This window comes from Scyliorhinus canicula, chromosome 10 (assembly GCF_902713615.1).
Source record: "Scyliorhinus canicula chromosome 10, sScyCan1.1, whole genome shotgun sequence".
Lineage (NCBI taxonomy): Eukaryota > Metazoa > Chordata > Chondrichthyes > Carcharhiniformes > Scyliorhinidae > Scyliorhinus > Scyliorhinus canicula.
This window is the reverse complement of record NC_052155.1, coordinates 5022720-5046947: the sequence shown is the minus strand read 5'-3', so window position 1 is coordinate 5046947 and position 24228 is coordinate 5022720. Positions and strand designations below refer to the sequence as shown.

The following is a 24228-nucleotide window of genomic DNA, read 5'->3' as shown; positions in this document are numbered from 1 at the left end:
CGCCACATTCCGCCGACTGTTCGGGGAGGCTGGTACAGGAACAGTCGCCACATTCCGGCGCCTGTTCGGGGAGGCCGGTACGGGAATTGAACCCACGCTGCTGGCCTTGTTCTGCATTTCAAGCCAGCTATTTAGACCACTGTGCTATACTAGCCCCTGTCCTAAACTCTGGAAGTCCCTCCCAAAACCTCTCCCTCTCACTTTCCTCCTTTAAGATGTTCCTTCATTTTTACTTCTTTGATTAAGCTTTTGGTCATCTGGCCCAAGATCTCCTGACGTGGCCGCGGTGTCATGCTTGGCTTTATAATGCTCGAGTAAAGTGTCTTGGGATGTTTACTAAATTAAAGGTGTTATCTAAATTTAAGTCATTGTTGAGATGAGACGGTGAGAAGCACAAAGTGTGAGTGGGGTTAGGGTATGGTTGCACTGGGGTTTGGGTGGGCTGAAGTCTTGGAAGAGTGGAGAATGGAGGATTAGGATCGAACAACAACTTGCATTTATACAGCATCTCAAAATGGGAAAACCTCCCAATGTACATTAATATCACACAGATCAGCTCGACACTGATTTTGGCGACAATCAATGATGCTTATAGAAGCATTATACTGTACCAAAATAAATAAAGACACATTGATGCTCAGTACCATTATTTTCCAATAGATGTCGCTGGTGTGTACTGAATAGAGCTGCTTTAAATTATATGCTTCAGTTGAAACAAAATCCTTTCACTAGCATTTATTTTTTGAGCAATAAAGGTTGTATTCAGAGAAACAGAAAAACAGGAGGAGGTAATTTAACCCTTAGGCCCTGAAAGAATTCTTGGCTGATCAGTGACTTAACTCCACATGCCTGTCTTGGCCACATCTGGTATCTGGTTAACAAAAATCTACCAATCTCAGATTTGAAACAAACAATTGAAATGAAAATGGCTTATTGTCACGAGTAGGCTTCAATGAAGTTACTGTGAAAAGCCCCTAGTCGCCACATTCCGGCGCCTGTCCGGGGAGGCTGGTACAGGAATCGAACCGTGCTGCTGGCCTGCTTGGTCTGCTTTGAAAGCCAGCGATTTAGGTCAGTGAGCTAAACCAGCCCCAGCCCCTAAACAATTGACCTTGCCTCAATTGCCGTTTGCGGATGAAAGTTCCAAACTTTTACCACCCCTTGTGTGTGGGGGTGCTTCTCAATTTCATGCCAAAGAAACTTGATGTGAAAAAGACACAAACTATTTTTGGCACTGCATTCAAAAATGTATTTCTCTGCCTTAAGGGATTTGAACAGCATTTAGATGTGGGGTTAAATGGGCTAGGGCTCACGATTCTGAGGAATCAAATTCTGGACCCTTTCAATCTGAAGTCTAAAAGAGCTGAACGCGATCACTTCACGGCGTTTTGGCTATGATCGAGCATCAGATCGAGCCCAAGGTGAGGTGCAAAGCCTTTCATGTCAGGTTGGATCTTGTATGTCTCTTGTGGAGACCATGAATTGGATTCAATTTGAATTGTTTTTTGGAGCAGGCAATGAGATGGATTAAGGGTTTGCCTTGTCCACTCGGCGCATAGGCTTTGTAACTTAGGGGATTGGATAAAAAAATTAAAATAAAAAAAAAATCTAAAGGAGCTCAATGTTAAGGACTATTCTTCTTGATGTCACAGCAGGACAATACACAGTTGCATCACAATCATGCTGCTCGAGGTGAGGCCATTCAGCCCATCATGCCTCTTTGAAAGAGCCACGCCAATTTGTTGGTCTCTCTCTCTCCTTGTTCCCTGTAGCCCTGCAATATTCTCCCTTTCACATTTTGAGAGTTAATAGTGAAACAGAAACAGAAAATGCTGAACAACCTCAGCAGGTCTGACAGCATCTGTGGAGAGAGAAGCGGGGCTAATGTTTCAAGTCTGGATGACTCTTTGTCAAAGGTGTATAGTGATGGAACCATCAATTCACTAGACACGTGCTTTAAGATATGAACAGTGGTTTTAATCTACTTACTACAGAGCCAGCCTGTTACCCGTTGAACTCTCGATGAACTGGCAGGCTGGCTCTGGACAAGGGTATTTATACAGCAGTCCAGGGGGAGGAGTCATGGGCGGAGCCAAGGGTGGAGCCCTGTACAAACTCCTGAGCATTCCCAGAGCTACTCCCCCTAGTGGTCGGATAACGCTGCTGCACGTACAATGGTATTGGTAAATACAGTGTGAATTACTAAGTTACATTCACCACATATAGTGAATCTGGTTCAATCGTCCTTTCAGGCGGCATATTCCAGCTCATAAGATACTGCATATATTTGTTTACATCTTCCTTCTGATTCTGTTGTCAATTATCTTGTTTGTATCCGCTAGGAACGACTGTTGTACCACCGAAAACACGCCTCCTTATTCTCTGATTTAAAATCCATCATAATTACTTCAAAACTCTTCATAATTGGACAACTCTCACCAGAAAATCTAATTTATGAAGTAACATTGACTTTGTAAAGAAATAAAACCCAACAGTTATACAATGGAATTGATATTGAACAACAATCACCTTAATGGTTTCCAGTGAAATGGAGTTGATTCTGTTGAGGTCATCAGCTTTTCGAGTTAGATTGACCGCTTCAGTCATTGCTTCTTGAAGATCCATTAACTTTGCCTGATACAAATTTAGTGCAGCCTTTATATTATTGGTGAGTTCCTTGTTCTCGTCAATATTTTTTACCAGCCTATTAACACGGTCGAACACTGAAAGATAATGAATAAGAAACCAAAGTTACAATGTAGAAAATGACATGTTTGTAAAAGAAACATCACTGAGATTGTACCTATGAATATGGGAACAAGAGCAGGACATTTAGGCTATTGAGCTGGTTCCCCCTTCAGTGAAATTGATATCTCGGGCCAGATTTCCATGGCCTCGATTGGGACAGGGCTGGAGGTGGGGTGTTATTGAATAAGTGGCTGTGAGTCCGCATGGCCGGAATCCTGTCTCTGTTTTCAGTCTTGATGATATTCGTAAGGGTGGGGGAGAGCGCAGACTCTGAACGAGCCCAAGACTATTAAGAGGCTTAACTGTTAACATTGTTGAGGCTTTCTGAAAGCCCATCTCAAGATCTTTTCTGAATATTGATGGAGGGTGCTGGCGTTGAGCAGGTGACTGAGTCATGCCTGCTACATAGAGGGAAAGACCATGCTGGGAACAGGTCATGGAGGCAGGAAGAGTTAAAAAGATGCGTTCAAACCTTTCATAGGTTAAGGGCTTTTAATTCTTTGAAGTTCAAGTGGCATCAGGCACCACAGTTCTAGGAGTGGAGTCAGCAATAAGACATTTACCAAACCAGGATGTTGTTATTTCCTTGGCATTGTGTGGCATCAGGGGAAGTGGGCATGTCAAAAATATTCCACCTGACAACCAGGAAGGGTTCAGGTAGGTTCCAGAGGTGAGATAATGAGACTGCAATTGGCTAAGTGCAGCATTTGACCGGGTACCATATCAAGGGGCCTTAGCAAAACTGGGTGGAATTTACCGGCTGCACCCCATGGAATCAGGATGGGACGTGGCCGGTAGTCCCCAGGAAAGGCCTCTTCCAGTTATCCCGCCGGTTGTTGCACCTTGCGCGATCTAACGGGAACTCGGAGACATTGTGGTCTGGATCCGGCCCACAATGGGTGGGACCCAGACTTGCAGAGTTAGGCGATTTAAAAATGTACTTAACTCTGCCGACACCTGATCGAACTGGCTCCCGGGATCTACTGGCCTCGCCAGGGAACTCACAGCCCTGTGCCGGTCAGCACTAGTCCCCGCAAACTGTCCCTCACACACTGTCCCTCACACACTGTCCCTCACACACTGTCCCTCACACACTGTCCCTCACAAACTGTCCTGGTCACCACAAACTGTCCCTCACAAACTGTCCCTCACACACTGTCCCTCACACACTGTCCTGGTCACCACAAACTGTCCCTCACAAACTGTCCCTCACAAACTGGCCCTCACACACTGGTCCCTCACACACTGTCCTGGTCACCACAAACTGGTCCCTCACAAACTGGTCCCTCACAAACTGGCCCCTCACACACTGGCCCCTCACACACTGTCCCCTCACACACTGGCCCCTCACACACTGGCCCCTCACACACTGTCCCCTCACACACTGGTCTCTCACACACTGTCCCCTCACACACTGTCCCCTCACACACTGTCCCTCACACACTGTCCTGGTCACCACAAACTGTCCCTCACAAACTGTCCCCTCACAAACTGTCCTGGTCACCACAAACTGTCCCTCACAAACTGTCCCTCACAAACTGTCCCTCACAAACTGGCCCCTCACAAACTGGCCCCTCACACACTGTCCTGGTCACCACAAACTGTCCCTCACAAACTGTCCCTCACAAACTGTCCCTCACAAACTGGTCCCTCACAAACTGTCCCTCACAAACTGTCCCTCACAAACTGGTCCCTCACACACTGTTCCTCACACACTGGTCCCTCACACACTGTCCCTCACACACTGGTCCCTCACAAACTGTCCCTCACAAACTGTCCCTCACAAACTGTCCCTCACACACTGTCCCTCACAAACTGTCCCTCACACACTGTCCCTCACAAACTGTCCCTCACACACTGTCCCTCACACACTGTCCCCTCACAAACTGTCCCTCACACACTGTCCTGGTCACCACAAACTGTCCCTCACAAACTGTCCCCTCACACACTGTCCCTCACACACTGTCCCTCACACACTGTCCCTCACAAACTGGTCCCTCACACACTGGTCCCTCACACACTGTCCCTCACACACTGTCCCTCACAAACTGGTCCCTCACACACTGGTCCCTCACACACTGTCCCTCACACACTGTCCCTCACACACTGTCCTGGTCACCACAAACTGTCCCTCACAAACTGGCCCCTCACAAACTGGTCCCTCACAAACTATCCCTCACAAACTGGTCCCTCACAAACTGGTCCCTCACAAACTATCCCTCACAAACTGGTCCCTCACAAACTGGTCCCTCACACACTGTCCCTCACACACTGTCCCTCACACGCTGGTCCCTCACACGCTGGTCCCTCACACACTGGTCCCTCACACACTGTCCCTCACACACTGTCCCTCACACACTGTCCCTCACACACTGTCCCTCACACACTGGTCCCTCACAAACTGTCCCTCACACACTGGTCCCTCACACACTGTCCCTCACACACTGTCCCTCACAAACTGGTCCCCACAAACTGGTCGCCACAAATGGGGACCAGGCGGTTCCCCAAATGGATCAGAGGCCCCTGGATGATTGGTATTGAGTCAAGGTGGTACCCTCGTACTGTTAATGCCACCAAAGCACCTTTACACTGCCAGCCTGGCACCCTGACAGTGCCATCTGGACAGCCTGGCAGTGCCACCTGGGTGACATACTGGCACTGCCAGGGTGTCCAGGTCGCATTTTGCCCATGCCCGGGATTGGGTCGGGGGCGCCATGCCCACATGAGATTGGCTGTGGAGGGCCTCAAGAAACACCCAACATGTGAGATGGAGTGGTGGGGGGTCCGGGGGCTGTGTTGGGGGAAATAAAGAGATCGGCGCGGCATTTAAAAATGTCCCCCATCTTTTTCTGCACTGACGAGCGGAGCTTCTATAAGTATATGAAGAGGAAGAGAATAGCTAAAGTAAATGTTGGCCCTTTGGGTGACGATACTGCTGAGTTAATAGTAGGGAACAGAGAGATGACGGAGGCACTGAACCAATATTTTGCCACTGTCTTCACGGATAATATAAAATTTCCATAAACTGCAGTTAATGCAGAGGAACCTGATGCAATTGCCATCACGAGAGAGAAGGTACTGGACTAGCCATATCCAGTCCAAAGAAGGACTCGTCCAAATATATGCAGTATAGGTGGATTGGCCATGCTAAATTGCCCCTTAGTGTCAAAAGGTTAGGTGGGGTTACTGGGATAGGGTGGGGGCGTGGGCCAAGGTAGGGTTTTTTTCGGTGGGCCAGTGCAGACTCGATGGTCCAAATACCCTCCTTCTGCACTGTAGGGATTTATGATATCTGTGGCTACGAGCAGGTCAGAGGCTAAGAATCCTGGGGCAAGTACTTGCCTCCTGACTCCTCAAAGCCTGTTCGCAGTGTACAAGACACATCAGGAGTGTGACGGAATGCTCTCCACTTGCCTGAATGAGTGCAGATCCAACATCACTCAAGGAGCTCAACAGGAGAACAGAGCAACCTGCTTGACTTTCACATCATCCACCAACTTCAACATCTACTCCCTCCACCATCAAAGCACAAGGCAGCACTGTTTACCATTGATGCACGAACAATCACTACTGAAGTGAGATTGTAGTTCAATTGAAGGCTTTAATGAACAAGTAGTTACCCCAGCGACTCCGATATAGAATGACTGCTGTGGGTGAAACACAGACTCTTATGCTCCGCCTTCTGGGCGGAACCAGCAGGCAGGTTCTACCACTCATACTACAGTATAAGGTACATCCCACCTAGGTACCGTGATACCCCTAATATAGCCTACCACAACCATCTACAAGATGCACTGCAGCAACACACCAAGGCTTCCTTGACCTTCCAAACCTGTAGCCTCTACCACGTAGAAGGACAAGGCAGCAGACACATGGGAACACTACCACCTGGAAGTTCACCTCTGAGCGGGATTCTCTTAGCCTGGGGCCGGGCCGGAGAATCCCTGCGACCGGACAAATCGCGCCACGCTGCCCCGGCGCCGGCACACATGGTTGATGCGCCGACACACGTGGTTGATGCACCGCCGGTCGGGGGCTGCTCTACGTGGTCGGCCCGCCAATTCTCAGCCCAGGATGGGCCGAGCGGCCGTCGTAAAAACGGCGAGTCCCGCCGGCGATGTCCACACCTGTTCTCAGCCAGCGGGAACACGGCGTTGAAGGGGCCGGTGGTGGCCTGCGGGGGGGGGGGGGGGGATGGGGGGCCTCTGATGTGGCTTGGCCCGCGATCAGGGCCCACCGATCGGCGGGCAGGCCACTCTGGCTGGGGGCCTCGTTTCTTCTGCGCCATCTCCTGTAGTCCTGCGCCATATTGCGTTGGGGCCGGCGCATTGAAGGAAGCCACTGCGCATGCGCGCGTTGGTGCCGGTGCAACTGCTCATGCGTGGATCCCGCGGCGCCCAGTTGATGCCGGGATCAGAAGCTAGAGCGGCCTGTACCGCTCCAGTGCCGTGCTGGTCCCCTGTAGGGGCCAGAATTGCTGATCCTGAAGCCGTGTTGACGGCGTCAACACTTAGCCTCAGGTTCACAGAATTCCGCCCCCTGTCTTGGAAATATATCAGCGTTCCTTCACTGCCACTGGATCGAAATCCTGGAACTCCCTCCCTAACAACACTGCGTTTATCTACACCACATCGTTCAATTAGGCAGCTCACCACCATCTCCTCAAGGGCAATTAGCGATGGGCAATAACAATGTTGGCCTAGTCCACATCCCTTGTGAGAATTTAGGAAAACAAAAGGAGATGTGGATCTTGACGACGATGAGACCCTGGAAGGGGACAGCTGATTCAGAGAAAGATGTTGAAGAGGAGGAGGAATGGGAGGCAGAGGGAGACAACCCTTATCAAATAGCTACCCCTGTGGCATGGCGAGATGCTACCCTCTTGCCGACCTCTGAGAAGAGGGCCTACTGCCTTCCCTTCATGGTTGTCCAGCTCTCCTGTGTCATTTTGCCTTGCCTGTGATGTAGTGGCAGCAAACAGGAGCTTCAGCAATGGCTGGCTTGGGTATCTGAAACTCACCTCCATTCCTTCCCCTCCCTCTTCCGCCCCACCATCAGCTTTAATTGGACACAAAACCTCCTCCCTATATCAATTAAGAGATCACCCCCGGAAAATTCAGTCAGTTTCCCAGCAGAGGAGGGTTTCCGACAGAAAAACAAATCCAGCTACTGTCTCCCATCTCCACGGGGAATATACAGCCTTGAGTTTTTATTGAACTATCACATGGCACAGGGACATGCATTTGGCCCAACTGCTCTACATTTACACTCCGCGTGAACCTCCTCCTATCCTGTAAACATTTCCTTCAATTACTTTCTCCCGCGTGTGTTTATCTACCTTCCCTTTATAATGCTTCAATGCTTCAGCCACTCCTTGTGGCTGCGAGTTCCAAATTCTCACCACTCTCGGGATTAAGAAATTTGATCACAATTCTTTATCACATTATTGGTTACTTATTATATTTATACGCCTTGGATAAAGTAAATTACATTCTGAGCCAGGAATGCAAACTGAATTTCAACTGCATTTGTCACCCTGTTACACCATCTTTAACATGCACAAAGATATAAAGAAAAATATTGTTGATAAGGCAATTATTAGTTGTTTTTCTGAAAATTGAAGTGAGGATTTGACCAATCCCTGCACAAATTGAGTCCAGTTATGCAGCTTCCCCTGAAAGGGATCGATGTTATTCACCTGAACCACTCCTCGTGGCAGCAGCTTCCACAATCTATTTTATTGACCTTCAGCAATTCTGAATCAAATTGCTGGATTTGCAACTCTGAAGAAACGTCATGAAAAATATGTTTTACCTATTCTTTTTTCAAAGGAATAAGAAAAAGCTCCAGTACTTACAGGTCTTTGACTCTTGCTTCTCCCTGTTGGCCACTCTTCGCTCCTCGTCGAAGTTGCGGTTTCTCATTTCATCGAGCATCCGTTCCACCTCTTCGAACCTGGGTGCAGCGCCGGAAGACGACTCAAGGAGTTTCAGTGTCTTTAACATATCTGGAAGGTAAGATGCAATTGGAGGAGCAAAACCTTTCCGGGTTTCCACTTGCAAGGATGTTTTGTTATTTTTTTTAAAATTTAGTGTACCCAATTCATTTCTTTCCAATTAAGGGCAATTTAGTGTGGCCAATCCACCTATCTGCACATCTTTTGGGGAGAATGTGCAAACTCCACACAGTGACCCAGAGCTGGGATTGAACCTGGGACCTCGGCGCCGTGAGGCAACAGGGCTGACCTACTGCACCACCGTGCTGCCCGTGTTTTGTTATTCTAACGCAGGACACATTTTCGGTAGCTGTGAAACTGATCGGTTCCTCAAAATCTGCTCTTGTTTCCATTCCTGATTTTAGTCACTCTATCTTTAGTGATTCTGCCTTCAGCTGCCGCAACCCTAACCTCGTAAATTCCTTCCCTACACTGCACTGCCTCTCAAGCCCCTTCTCCTCTTTAAAATGTCTCTCTTTGGGGCAGCTTACAGCCACCTGTTCTAATATTCCCTTATGAGCCTCAGTGTCAAACTGACGTGTGTTCAATGCAGAGTGCAGAGGAGCATGCCAGGAGCAGCCAGGCAGACTGAAAAATGAGGCGTCAATCTGGTGAAGCTGCAACTCAGGACTACCTGTGTGCCAAACAACATAAGCAGCAAGTAATAGACAGAGCTAAGCGATTCCACAACAAACGCATCAGATCTAAGCTCTGCAGTCCTGCTACATCCAGCCGTGAATGGTGGTGGACAATTAAATAACTAACTGGAGGGGGAGGCTCCACAAATATCCCCATCCTCAATGATGGAGGAGCCCAGCACATATGTGCAAAAGACAAAGGCTGAGGCATTCGCAACAACCTTCAGCCAGAAGTGCCGAGTGGATGGTCCATCTCGGTCTCCTCCGGGGGTCCCCAGCATCACAGATGTCAGGCTTCAACCAATTTGATTCACTCCGCATGATATCAATAAATTTTTGAAGGCACTGGATATGGCAAAGGCTATGGGCCCAGACAATATTCTGGCAATAGTACTGATGACTTATGCTCCAGAACTTGCCGCACCCCTAGCCAAGCTGTTCCAGTACAGCTACAACTCTGGCATCTACCCGGCAATGTGGAGAATTGCCCAGGTATGTCCTATACAGTAAAAGCAGGAGAAATCCAACCCAGCCTTTAACTGCCTTATGAGTCTACTCTCAATCATCACTAAAGTGAATCCCCCACTATGGGCATCCTGGGCACATCCATTGAACAAAAATTGAACTGGACTGGTCATATAAATGTTGTGGCTACAAGGGCAGGTCAGAATCTAGGAATCCTGCAGCGAGTAACTCACCTCCTGACCTCCCATAGCCTGTCTACCATCTAGAAGGCACAAGTCAGGATTATGATGCAATACTCCTCATTTGCTTCGATGAGTGCAGCTCTATGGGTCAGTTTAGCTCAGTGGGCTAGACAGCTGGTCTGTAATGCAGAACAAAGCGCGGGATCAATTCCCGTACCGGCGTACCCGAACAGGCGCCGGAATGTGGTGACTAGGAGCTTTTCACAGTAACTTCATACTTGTGACAATAAAAGATTATTATTATCCAAACCCACAACCGCTACCATCTGGAAGGACAAGGGCAGCAGATACCAGGGAACCCCACTATCTGGAGGTTCCCCTCCAAGTCACTCACCACCCTGACTTGGAAATATATCGGCCATTCCTTCACTGTCACAGGGTCAAAATCCTGGAACTCCCTTCCTAACAGCACTGTGGGTGTACCTACAACACACTGACTGCACCATTTTAATTCAGCGTCACAAAAACATCTATCTACACTGAACTATCCATTTACCGTATAAAATATCCTCACCTAAGATCCTCAACAGCACATCTTCTACATTTTTCAGCATGTCTTGAGCATGTTGATGTGTCTCATTGATTGAAGTGAGCAGTAGCTGGGTGCTTCGAGAATTCTTTTCCGCCTTAAAAAATAAACATTTTCAGATCTTAGCACATCTTAAATTTACACAGATAGTTAAAAGGATAATTTCTATTAGAATGGTACTGTTATGTATTTGGGAATACATTCCACTAATTCTGCGTCACGTGACGTGTACTGAGGTCAGCAGAGTGTTTGCACAGGCTTTGGGCAGGTCATCATCTGGATTGTATTGAGCAACACTCTTAATAAACCTCTCATTGTGCTTTGCAAGAATCCAGAGTGTGGGCATGTGGCGCTAACAATTATACATAAAGCCGAGAGACAGGTACAATAGAGGCTTTATTCCTGTACGATGTTGTCCCTCCATCCGCAACTGTAGACTGAGGGACTGAGCAGCTCTCGTACATATTTATACATAAGCTCCCTGTGGGCGGAGCTAGCCGGCAGGGGCTGACCGGAGGAACCTGTATTACAGGTACAGGCATACATCCCCCTACTGCAGTACACATGACTCACCTAACTACAGTGGTTATCTCACCACATTCACCCCCTGTAAAAATGAGTCCGGCGGGGGTGACATGTAACTGTAATATAAAAGAAAACTATTTACAAGAGGGTCCAACATAGAAAATCAAGAGTCCATCCGGTTAGCAGGTTACAGGTTGAGCCGAATCGGTGGTCGGACGTTCCGCTGTGATCGGCGTAGCTGTGGTGGTGACGTCGGCACAGGCGGTGATGGCCCCGATTGTGCAGGTGCTGGCGGTGTTGGTGCTGGCAGCTGGCGGGAGGACTCCGAGAGCAAGCCGAAATCTTCCATGTCCTCCAGGGTGGGCAGGGGGATGAGGGATGGACCTGATGGGGACGAATAGGGGGGCGCTGGGGTTGGCGCAGGAAGGGGTGTGGGCATGGGATCGGCACCTGAGGGAGCCAGGTCCCGGAGCGAGACAGTGTCCTGGCGGCCGTCGGGGAACTCCACGTAGGCATACTGGGGGTTGGCGTGGAGAAGGCGTACCTTGTCCACCAGGGGTTCCGCCTTGTGGTGCCGGACATGCCTACGGAGAAGGACTGGGCCCGGAGTCGTGAGCCAGGTCGGGAGCGACACTCCGGATGTGGACTTCCTGGGGAAGGCAAAAACACGTTCATGGGGTGTACTGTTAGTTGCGGTGCACAGTAGCGACCGAATGGAATGGAGCGCATCAGGGAGGACCTGCTGCCAGCGAGCGGCTGGGAGGTTCCTGGACCGTAGGGCCAGCTGGACGGCCCTCCATACCGTCCCGTTCTCCCTCTCTACCTGCCCGTTTCCCCGGGGGTTGTAGCTGGTCGTCCTGCTGGAGGCGATACCCCTGCTGAGCAGGAACTGACGCAGCTCATCGCTCATGAACGAGGATCCCCGGTCACTGTGGATATAGTCGGGGAAACCGAACAGGGCAAAGATGGAATCCAGGGCTTTGATGACGGTGGCAGACGTCATATCCGGGCATGGGATGGCGAAGGGGAACCTAGAAAACTCGTCGACCACACTAAGGATGTAGGTGTTGCGGTCGATGGAGGGAAGGGGCCCTTTGAAATCCACGCTGAGGCGTTCAAAGGGGCGGGATGCTTTCACCAGGCGCGCGCGATCTGGCCGGTAGAAGTGCGGCTTGCACTCCGCACAGACCTGGCAGTCTCTGGTGACTGTCCGTACTTCCTCGACGGAGTAGGGCAGATTGCGGGCTTTGATCAGATGGTACAAGCGAGTGACCCCCGGGTGGCAAAGGCTGTTGTGCAAGGCACGGAGCTGGTTCACTTGTGCGCTGGCACATGTACCTCGGGAGAGGGCGTCTGGGGGCTCGTTGAGCTTGCCGGGGCGATACAAGATCTCGTAGTTAAAGGTGGAGAGCTCGATTCTCCACCGCAAGATTTTGTCGTTCTTGATCTTGCCCCGCTGCGTGTTGTTGAACATGAAGGCTACCGACCGTTGGTCAGTGAGGAGAGTGAATCTCCTGCCGGCCAGGTAATGCCTCCAGTGCCGCACTGCTTCAACGATTGCCTGGGCCTCCTTTTCGACAGAGGAATGCCGAATTTCAGAGGCGTGGAGGGTGCGTGAAAAGAATGCCACGGGTCTGCCGGCCTGATTTAGTGTGGCGGCAAGAGCGACATCTGAAGCGTCGCTCTCTACTTGGAATGGCAGAGTCTCGTCTACGGCGTGCATCCCCGCCTTGGCTATGTCAGATCGGATGCAGGCGAAGGCCTGTTGTGCCTCGGCCGAGAGGGGAAAATGTGTGGACTGGATAAGTGGCCGGGCCTTGTCTGCGTATTGCGGGACCCACTGGGCGTAATAAGAGAAAAACCCAAGGCAGCGTTTGAGGGCCTTGGGGCAGTGGGGGAGCGGAAGCTCCATGAGGGGGCGCATGCGGTCGGGATCGGGCCCCAGTAGTCCGTTTTGGACTACGTAGCCAAGGATGGCTAAGCGGTCTGTGCGGAACACGCATTTCTCCTTGTTGTACGTGAGATTCAGGAGAGACGCGGTGTGGAGGAATTTATGAAGGTTGGCATCATGGTCCTGCTGGCTATGGCCGCAGATGGTGACATTATCGAGGTACGGGAAGGTGGCCTGCAGCCCGTACCGGTCAACCATTCGATCCATTTCCCGCTGAAAGACCGAGACCCCATTCGTGACGCCGAAGGGAACCCTCAGAAATTGGTACAGACGACCGTCCGCCTCAAAGGCAGTGTAGGGACGGTCCGATTTACGGATGGGGAGCTGGTGGTAGGCGGATTTCAGGTCAATAGTAGAGAAGACCCGGTACTGTGCAATCTGATTGACCATCTCAGAAATGCGGGGGAGGGGGTACGCGTCGAGCTGCGTGTACCGGTTGATGGTCTGGCTGTAGTCCACGACCATCCTGTGCTTCTCCCCAGTCTTAACCACTACCACCTGGGCTCTCCAAGGGCTGTTGCTGGCCTCGATGATACCCTCCCGAAGCAGCCGCTGGACTTCGGACCTGATGAAGGCCTTGTCCTGGGTGCTGTACCGTCTGCTCCTGGTGGCGACGGGCTTGCAATCCTCAGTCAGATTGGCAAAGAGGGAGGGAGGCTCGACCTTGAGGGTCGCGAGGCCGCAAACGGTGAGGGGAGGTAGGGGTCCGCCGAATTTGAGGGTGAGGCTCTGGAGATTGCACTGGAAATCCAGGCCTAGTAAGAGGGAAGTGCAGAGGTCGGGGAGAATGTACAGGCGGAAACGGTCGAAATCCACGCCCTGTACAGTGAGTTTAACCAGGCAGAAACCCCGGATAGGGACAGAGTGGGAACCGGAGGCAAGGGAGATCTGTCGGTCAGCGGGATGGACCGCAAGGGAGTAGCGCCTTACCGTGTCTGGGTGGACGAAGCTCTCGGTGCTCCCGGAGTCTATGAGGCAGGAGGTCACATGGCCGTTGACCAGCACCGATGTGGAAGAGGGTGCCAGGTTGCGAGGACGGGACTGGTCGAGCGTAACGGAGGCGAGCAGTGGCTGGTCGGCGATTGAGTCCGATGAGTCCGACGAGGAGCGGTAGCGACCCGTGTCCCGTGATGGCGGCCCCTGGAGTCTAGATGTCGGCATCCGCAGCACCTGTGGGTAAAATGGCGGCGTCCATGGAGCGCCCGTCATGGGGTCGGAACAAAATGGCGGCGCCCATGGAACGCACATGGCTGTGGTAGATGAAGATGGCGGCGCCCATGGGGCGCACGTGGCGGGGGCGGCAAAAGATGGCGGCGCCCACTGATCGCACGTGGGGTCGGGAGAAGCGGACGGCGGGGCCCATTGGGGGAGCGGCTGAGGCGAGGGGACCTGCGGCGCGATAGCGGCGACCGTCCGGGACTGACACACCGCTGCAAAGTGGCCTTTCTTGCCACAAGCTTTGCAGGTCGCTGTGCGGGCCGGGCAGCGTTGGCGAGGGTGCTTCTGCTGACCGCAGAAGTAACAGTGGGGACCCCCAGGGGGTGCGGTGCGGCGGGCAGCGCAGGCATGGTGCGCGGGGGCGGCTGCTGGGGGGGCCGTTTGCGGGTTCCACGCGGGGTAGGACGGATGGGCCTGGGGGGCCGTTTGTGGGGTCCACGAGGGGTAGGACGGGTGGGCCGAGTGGCTGGCGGAGTAGGTTTGCGCACTACGGGAGGCGGCCGTCATGGAGAGTGCCAGGGCCTTTACGGCCGCGAGGTCGGGAGCGACCCCTTCCAGCAGTCGTTGCCGGATGGGGTCCGATGCAATGCCTGTGACAAAGGCATCGCGCATGATTAGATTAGAGTGCTCCGTGGCTGTGAGGGCCCGGCAGTCGCAGTCTCGTACCAGAGGTATAAGGGCCCTCCAGAAGTCCTCAATCGACTCACCCGGCTGCTGGCTGCGAGTAGCCAGTTGATGCCTCGCAAACAGGGTGTTCGTCGATGGTGCATAATTCTCCTTGAGCAGTTCGATAGCAGCGGTGTAGTCGGTCGCATCTCGAATGAGCGGAAAGACGCTGGAGCTCAGTCTGGAGTACAGGAGTTGCTTTTTCTGACCCTCCGTCGGGGGAGGGTGTGCTGAAGAGATGTAGGCCTCGAAGACTGCCAGCCAGTGATCAAAGTCTTTTCTGGCGTGAGGCGAGTGTGGATCCAGCTGCAGACGGTCAGGCTTGACTCTGATGTCCATGGTGACTGGGAAATCGTACAGGAATAAATTGTGGCGCTAACAATTATACATAAAGCCGAGAGACAGGTACAATAGAGGCTTTATTCCTGTACGATGTTGTCCCTCCATCCGCAACTGTAGACTGAGGGACTGAGCAGCTCTCGTACATATTTATACATAAGCTCCCTGTGGGCGGAGCTAGCCGGCAGGGGCTGACCGGAGGAACCTGTATTACAGGTACAGGCATACATCCCCCTACTGCAGTACACATGACTCACCTAACTACAGTGGTTATCTCACCACAGGGCACCTCCACAACTTTTCTCTTTGCAACAACAAAGAAATATAACAGGTACAGTACAGGAGGTGGCCATTTGGCCCATCATGTCTGTGCCTGCTCTTTGAAAGTACATGTCCCAGTTTATTGCCCTTTCCCCACAGATTTTCCTTTTGAAGTATCCATCCAATTCCCTTTTAGACCATAAGACATAGAAGCACAATTAGGCCACTCGGCCCATCGAGTTTGCTCCGCCATTCAATCATGGCTGATATTTTTCTCACCCTATTCTCCTGCCTTATTAATCAAGACCCTATCTCTCTCTGTCTTAAAGACTCAGTGATTTGGCCTCCACAGCCTTCTGCGGCAAAGAGTTCCACAGATTCGCCACCCTCTGGCTGGAGAAATTCCTCCTCATCTCTGTTTTAAAGGATTGTCCCTTTAGTCTGAGATTGCTTCCTCTGCTTCTAATTTTTCCTACAAGTGGAAATATCCTCTCCACATCCACTCTATCCAGGCCTCGCAGTATCCTGTAAGTTTCAATAAGATCTCCCCTCATCCTTCTAAACTCCAACAAGTACAGACCCAGAGTCCTCAACCGTTCCTCATACGACAAACTCTTCCTTCCAGGGATCATTCTTGTGAACCTCCTCTGGACCCTTTCCAAGGCCGGTACACCCTTCTTTAGATACGGGGCCCAAAACATACAGCTGAATTTGCTTCCCGTTCAGGCAGTGTTTTCCAGCTCATAGCATTCTGTATAAAAAGATTCTCCTCAGCTTCCTTCTGGCTCTTATTTCCTCAATCAAAACTGCTCATAATTTCCAACATCTCCATTTAATCTCTCCTTTAGCCTCTCTGCTCGGACAACAATCCTAGCACCTGTAATTTTTCCATGTAACTCTCTCATAGAGTCATAGATGTTTACAGCATGGAAACAGGCCCTTCAGCCCTGCCTGTCCATGCCGTCCAGTTTCTTATCACTAAGCTGGTCCCACTTGCCCGCGTTTGGCCCATATCCCTCGAGTCATCAGTGTTATCATTCTAGTAAATTCTCTGTGTACCCCACCCAGAGGCTTTGACCTCTGCTAGATGTTTCAAATTGGTACAAAAAAATACTTGCCTTTTCCTCGAGTGCATTAATATCTTGAATGAGGTTCATGTTGTCATTTTCCAAATCATCAGTCGTTCTGACCTGACGTTCCACTGTGATCCGATACTTCTTCAACTCATTCTAAAACGGAGAGTCATTTATACCATTTAATTTTTAACTGAAATGTATTGTCTTTACTCTCTTTGCATAGGTGAAGCGTAAATTGTTTTCATCTAAACGCCCAAGGATACTATGTTAAAAAGAAATTGAAACATTTATGGTAAATGATCCATGCTTTCTAACTTTAAACTCTAGTTTTTGTGTGGAACTGAACTTTTGAGTGGAACCAATTTGCAATTTACTTTCATACCCTGTATTTACATATACGCACACATCATCACACTACATGCCCAAACACGCATGCCCACACCCATCCACATACATACTCATAGGAACATGGGAGCCGGAGGAGGACATTCAGCCCCTTGAGCCTGTCCAGCCATTCAATGAGATCATGGCTGATCTGTGACCAAACTCTGTGGGCCGGATTCTCCGGTCTCCGTCACCGAAATTGCGTTCGGCGATCGGCTGGAGAATTTCCGTTTGCGCCAAAATAGTGGGTGGCGCCGTTTTTGCAATGCTCCGCCCCCTCAAAATCGGTGTACTCTAGGAGTACGACGCACGCCGTCGGGATGGACCCAGGACATTGCCTGAGGCCCTCCCCCGATGCTCCGCCCGTGATGGCCGAGTTCTTGGAGGCGTGGAACACTTCTGATTTTTTTTCATGGGCCCCGGGTGGCAGCTGCGGACTGAGTCCAGTGTTGCCACAGTTGGGGGGGGGGGGGGGGGGGGGGCCGTTCGGCTACAGGGGGGCCTTCGTGGGAGGCTCGTGGGGGATGGTTCGGGGGTGAGGCTGGTTACAGGGGGGCAGTTTTTGGCAGGCCACCATCGTGCGCATACGCGGCCACGCATCCGGCAAGTCTCCGGCTGCATCCGCAGGTAACGCTGGGGGCTTTCTGCTGTGCGGCCTCTAACCCCCCCCAGCAGACGGAGGATCGATGCAGCTTTTGCGATGTTTTTTCAGCCGTAAAAGGCCACTGTTCTCACGCCGGCGTCAGCACTTAGTCTGCAAGTCGGAGAATCCAGCCCTATATACCTGCCTTTGGCTCATATCCCTGAATATCTTTGCTTCACAAACTCTGTCAATATCAGATTTAAAATCTGATATTTGCAGCATGGTTGCATTGTGGTTAGCGTCAATGCTTCACAGCTCCAGGGTCCCAGGTTCAGTTCCCGGCTGGGTCACTGTCTGTGCGGAGTCTGCACATCCTCCCCGTGTGTGCGTGGGTTTCCTCCGGGTTCTCCGGTTTCCTCCCACAGTCCAAAGATGTGCGGGTTGGGTGGATTGGCCATGCTAAATTGCCCGTAGTGTCCTAAAAAAGTAAGGTTAAGGGGGGGTTGTTGGGTTACGGGTATAGGGTGGATACGTGGGTTTGAGTAGGGTGATCATTGCTCGGCACAACATCGAGGGCCGAAGGGCCTGTTCTGTGCTGTACTGTTCTAAAAAAAAAATCAACAACTGACCGAGCTTCAACTGCTTGTGGGAAAGAGTTCCAAATCTTTACCACCCTTTGAGTTTAGCAGTTCTTCCTAACATCTCTCCTGAAAGGTTTGGCTCCAATTTTTAGACTATGCTCCTTAGTTTTAGAGTCTCCAACCAGTGGAATTAGTTTGAAAATGAAAATGAAAATCGCTTATTGTCACAAGTAGGCTTCAATGAAGTTACTGTGAAAAGCCCCTAGTCGCCACATTCCGGCGCCTGTCCGGGGAGGCTGGTACGGGAATCGAACCGTGCTGCTGGCCTGCTTGGTCTGCTTTAAAAGCCAGCGATTTAGCTGAGTGAGCTAAACCAGCCCCTAGTTTATCTTTATCTTGAATACTTCAGCCTTCTGAATTCTAGCAAAACCAGGTCTAATATGTGTAATCTCTCCTCGTACCTCAACCCCTGTAATCCAGGTATCATTTTTGTAAATCTACCTTGCACTCTCTCCAAGGCCGAAATTTCCTTCCTAAGGTGAGGTGCCCAGAACTGCTCAGAGTACATGTCCAAACACGCGTGCACACACACCCAAGTACATACGCACACTACATGCTCAAACACACGCACATAGATATGTCAAAACCACACCCACCTTCAGTTCCTTAATTCACAAATTAAAAATTTCAATCTTATATTGGCATGTTGTTTAAATTTTTAAAACATTGGTCCCAGCAAGCAAGAAAACCGTATCGAACTTTGCTTGGGGACAACCTATACGGTTTTGGAGATGGTCATGGAAGCGATAGGAGAAGACTTTGTATAAGGTTTGAATGCGAGACTCATCTTGGATTTACCTCACTGTGTTTTATGGCCTTCTCCAAGTTGTTCATTCGATGCTGTGCCGCGGTGCTCGTGTTCGCATTTTGAAGCTGGAGTTTGATCGTTTGAAGATTGGAATCCATCTTGTTCAAGTCGAGCAGCAGGGTTTCAACACAACTGTCACATGCTGAAAAATTAAAGAATGAATTATCCTGGATTTGACATCATTGGTCACAGGTTTAACAACAGGGATGTTGACCACATCGGCCCGGATTTGTGCATTGGCGGAGAGCCTCTCTGTCATTCTGAAAATGACGGAAGAGGCACAAATCCAGTTGTCCTGCCCCTCAACATGGCACCTGCGATTTTCACAGAAGTGTGTTGGGATTCACACATTCACATTTTGCAGAGGCAGCTTTCCATAGAAATCAGCAGCTGCCCCGTGTGCAATTTGTTGCAAGAGGTATTCTGAAACCCAACGTTGACAGAATAAACCTCGTCGAAGCAGGTCCCAACTTTAGGAATTTGTTTGGCTAGCCAGGGTATTCTTTGCAGAGGTAAGATGTCTCTTTGGAGACATGGTCCTGGGACATGTCTGGGGGAAGTCAGGTGTCCTTTGAGGGGGACCAGATGCCTCTTGAGGTTTCTAAAAGAAGGCACAAACGTGTGTAAAGTATGCTTAAACCCATTGGAACTGCAAAGCTCATTGGAACTGTCAAAAGTGTCAAGATGAACTGTCAAGAGAACCAATCAAAAGCATCTCAAAACTGTCAGGATGAACTGTCAAAAGGAGCTGGCGTGTTGTCCAGGCTTTAAAAACTCCTGTCCTTTCGTCAGTTTTTTTTTTCAGAATTAGAGTGTTAAAAAATAATCGCTTGCTATTTCACTCTGCCGACATAAACCATTACTGGATTAGTGCTACCAATACTGGACTAGTGTCACATGGCTGATTTACAACAGCCCATTATCACAGTAGGGTGCTTACCCTTTCAGTTTCATTGGCATATCCAAGTGGTTATGGATTCTTTGAAGTAGGCCGATGAATTCCAATGATTGTTTTTATTTGTAATTTCAAAAAATATATTTATTGGTTCATGTGATGGGAGCATCACTGGCTAGGCCAGCATTTATTGCCAATCCCTAATAGATCGAGAAGGTGGCGGAGAGCCAGAATCTTGAACTGCTACAGTTCATGTGGTAGACTGTCACAAGTATTAAGTTACTATGAAAAGCCCCGAGTTGCCACATTCTGGCACCTGTTTGGGGAGGCTGGTACGGGAATTGAACCCGCGCTGCTGACCTTCTTCTGCGTCACAAACCAGCTGTATAACCCACTGAGCTAAACCAGGAAGGGAGATCAAGATTTTGACCCAGTGTCTAGTCTGGAAGGTATGGGACTGAGAGGGATCCCCAGGGATCTGTTGCCCTGGTCCTTCTCGGTGATGGAGGTCGCGGGTTTGGAAGGTGCTGTCGAAAGGGTTTTGGTGAGTTACTGCAGTGCATCCTGTAAATGGTACACACGGCTGACACTGTGCAGTGGTGGTGGGGGGATTTAAATTTTGAAGGTGGTGGATGGGGTTCCAATCAAGAAATTTATGGTAGGTGTTGAGTTCTTTGAGGTTTGTTGGAGCTGCACTCATCCAGGCAAGTGGAAAGTATTGCATCTCACTCATGCCTCATGTTGAATTTACCTCAGTGTGTTTTACGGCCTTGCCTATATTGTTCAGCACTGTTGGAAGGGCTGGACTCGGGGAGGGCAGCACTGTTGGAGAGGCTGGACCCGGGGAGTGCAGCACTGTTGGAGGGTCAGGACCCGGGGAGTGCAGCACTGTTGGAGGGTCAGGACTCGGGGAGTGCAGCACTGTTGGAGGGTCAGGACTCGGGGAGGGCAGCACTGTTGGAAGGGCTGGACTCGGGGAGTGCAGCACTGTTGGAGGGTCAGGACTCGGGGAGGGCAGCACTGTTGGAAGGGCTGGACTCGGGGAGGGCAGCACTGTTGGAGGGTCAGGACCCGGGGAGGGCAGCACTGTTGGAGGGTCAGGACTCGGGGAGTGCGGCACTGTTGGAGGGTCAGGACTCGGGGAGTGCAGCACTGTTGGAGGGTCAGGACCCGGGGAGTGCAGCACTGTTGGAGGGTCAGGACCCGGGGAGGGCAGCACTGTTGGAGGGTCAAGACTCGGGGAGTGCAGCACTGTTGGAGGGGCTGGACCCAGGGAGGGCAGCACTGTTGGAGGGTCAGGACCCGGGGAGGGCAGCACTGTTGGAGGGTCAGGACCCGGGGAGGGCAGCACTGTTGGAGGGTCAAGACTCGGGGAGTGCAGCACTGTTGGAGGGGCTGGACCCAGGGAGGGCAGCACTGTTGGAGGGTCAGGACTCGGGGAGTGCAGCACTGTTGAAGGGGCTGGACTCGGGGAGAGCAGCACTGTTGGATGAGTTGGATCCAGGGAGTACAGCTCTGTTGGAAGTGCTGTCTTTTTGATGAGATATTAAACTGCGGTCCCCACTCTCCAGACCTCTCCTGGCACCAAGGTGGGTGCGGCAAAGCCATTAAATTGCGCCCATATTATCTGTTATGAGTGCAGGATAGCAATTTCAACCCCAATTGAATGTCTCTTTGTTTCCCAAACACAAAATTACCGCAGAACAGGTGTGTGAGGGGCTGGTTTAGCACAGTGGGCTAAACAGCTGGCTTGTAATGCAGAGCAAGACCAGCAAGGTGGGTTCAATTCCTGTACCTGCCTCCCCGAACAGGCGCCGGAATGTGGCGACTAGGGGCTTTTCACAGTAAATTCATCGAAGCCGACTTGTGACAATAAGCGATTATTATCATTATGTCGAATTTTCACTTACTGTCGCACTTTTCATCCGAACTCGTATCCTTGTGTTCTTCATTTGTGCAGTCTGTGGAAAAGAAGCACAAACAAATTACTGAAGAAAGTTCATAACTTCAGAGAGATTCACATACAAATGAAAACAATTTGGTCAGCGGCCTCACATAATCTTTGACGGAGTGGGCATTACTCTGTGTACACCATTAGTTTGACCTTGTCCCGCAGCTTTCAGTTTGAAACATTTTGTGCTGTAATTTGCTTGAAGAGCAAGTTGTTCACGTGTGGTGAGGACAACAGGGCCTCTGGGACCTCAGCGAGCGACAGGGAACTAACTGGCTATCTCCTCAGCTAGTGAGATTTATGGATTGAGAAGGAAACGGAGAAGGAAATCGGGCGAATTAAGAGTCAAGTAAAATAATGGGAAGGCTCAGGGGGAGATGCTGTGTGTGCAAAACAACTGCTGAGTGAGAGAGATTGAGAAATGCTGGGGACTGGGAACTCACATGTTCTTTATCCCCTGAATTTACTAGTGATTTACATATTAATAATGGTGCGAATTGTTAACAAACCGTTAGTTTCCCAGCAACTTCCAACACATCTATATATACATACATATATATATAGTTTTAAATAACAAAAGATATTTGAATCTGACTCTGCGAAGTAACAGTAACAAGTCATATTGCAAATTAAGAAGAAGAATCAATTTGATCTTTGGCCTCACATAATCACTGACACACACAGAAATCAGCAAATGTTTCCTGTGGTTGGTTTGTTTTGTTTGGTTGTTTGGCACTGAGAAAGAATGAAGAAACCCAATAAAAGACGAAACTCCCAATAGTCATTCTGGCACCAGGCATGGAGCTTTTCAGTGCTGACTGACACTGTCCTCAGGCTCATTGTGCCCTGCGCTCTCTGACCTACTCTGACAGCTGGCCCGCTGATGCCTCTAGTTTAAGATCTTCACTCTTGTGTTCAGGCGAACCCTTTCTCTGTAACCTTCTCCAGCCCTACAACCCTTTATTACCTCTGTTCTCCTCCAATTCTGGCCTCTTGCGTTTGCACAATTTTAATTGCTTCACTATTGGTGGGCATGACATAGTTGCCTCACTCTTATGCTCCAGAATTCCGTTCCCGGGCCTCTCTGTCCTCTCCCTTTAAGATACCATTTAAACCACCTCCTTGACCAAGCTTCTGATCTCCTGTTCTATTAATCCATGTGGCTTGGTGTCACATTTGGTCTCGCAATCACTCCTGTGAAGTCCTTCAGGATATTTCACTCTGTTAAAGTCGCTATATAAATGGAAGTTGGCGTCATACACTGTGTGGAGAGAGAAACCTACCTCAGGGTCCAAGCAGCATGGTTTGTCAGTGAAATATCTTTGTTGCACATTATGCTGAATATGTGGCATGTGTACTGAATTGTGGGGACCATGACGTGGAGATGCCGGCGTTGGACTGGGGTGAGCGCAGTAAGAAGTCTTACAACACCAGGTTAAAGTCCAACAGGTTTGTTTCAAACACGAGCTTTCAGAGCGCAGCTCCTTCCTCAGGTGAATGAAGAGGTGGGTTCCGGAAACAAATATACAGACAAATTCAAAGATGCCAGGCAATGCTGAGAAAGCTTGAAACAAACCTATTGGACTTTAACCTGGTGTTGTAAGACTTTGAATTGTGGGGAGGCGGTGGCATAGTGATATCCCCACTGGACTAGTAATCCAGAGACCCAGAGTAAAGCTCTGGGGACCCAGGTTCAAATCCCGACACTGCAGATGGTGAAATTTGAATTCAATAAAAATCTGGAATTAAAAGTCTAATGACGACCATGAAACCATTGTCGATTTGTCGTAAAAACCCATCTGATTCACTAATGTCCTTGAGGGAAGGAAATCTGCTGTCCTTACCCGGTCTGGCCTACACAATAATGGGATTGAGTTTTAGCTGCCCTGTTGCCACACACACTGTTACCTTCGCAGTCTCTGCATTGGCCAGTCAGTGGGTCACAACTTGTAGAACCTGACTGTCCGCACTGACAAGGTCTACATTCGCTCCCGATCTCCAGAGGGTTTCCGAAATAACCTGGGGAACACCTGCAGATTTAATTCAGAAAAACTTTAATGCAACCTGTAATCAGGAGAAGCCAAAAGATAAAATCACTCAGCAGATCGGGCAGCAACTGTGATAATCAGAATCAGTGGGTGGAATCTTACGGCTCTAACAGGGCCGGAGCGGGGCTGGAAAGTTCAGCAAGCTGTTCAAAGGTCCACGGATTGTTGGGATGGAACATAGAACATACAGTGCAGAAGGAGGCCATTTGGCCCATCGAGTCTGCACCGACCCACTTAAGCCCTCACTTCCACCCTATCCCCATAA

The 24228-nt window shown here is 50.2% G+C and overlaps 1 protein-coding gene across 1 annotated transcript in view; it reads right to left on the bottom strand.

Moving 5' to 3' along the window:
• The window catches only part of LOC119972898 (laminin subunit alpha-3-like), a 412206-nt gene that overhangs the window by 79607 nt on the left and 308371 nt on the right, over positions 1-24228 (bottom strand). Inside the window, 7 exon segments of the mRNA XM_038810443.1 lie at positions 2530-2723; positions 8606-8755; positions 10603-10714; positions 16696-16806; positions 19060-19211; positions 21875-21925; positions 23824-23945. Coding sequence (XP_038666371.1) covers positions 2530-2723; positions 8606-8755; positions 10603-10714; positions 16696-16806; positions 19060-19211; positions 21875-21925; positions 23824-23945 — 892 coding nt within the window.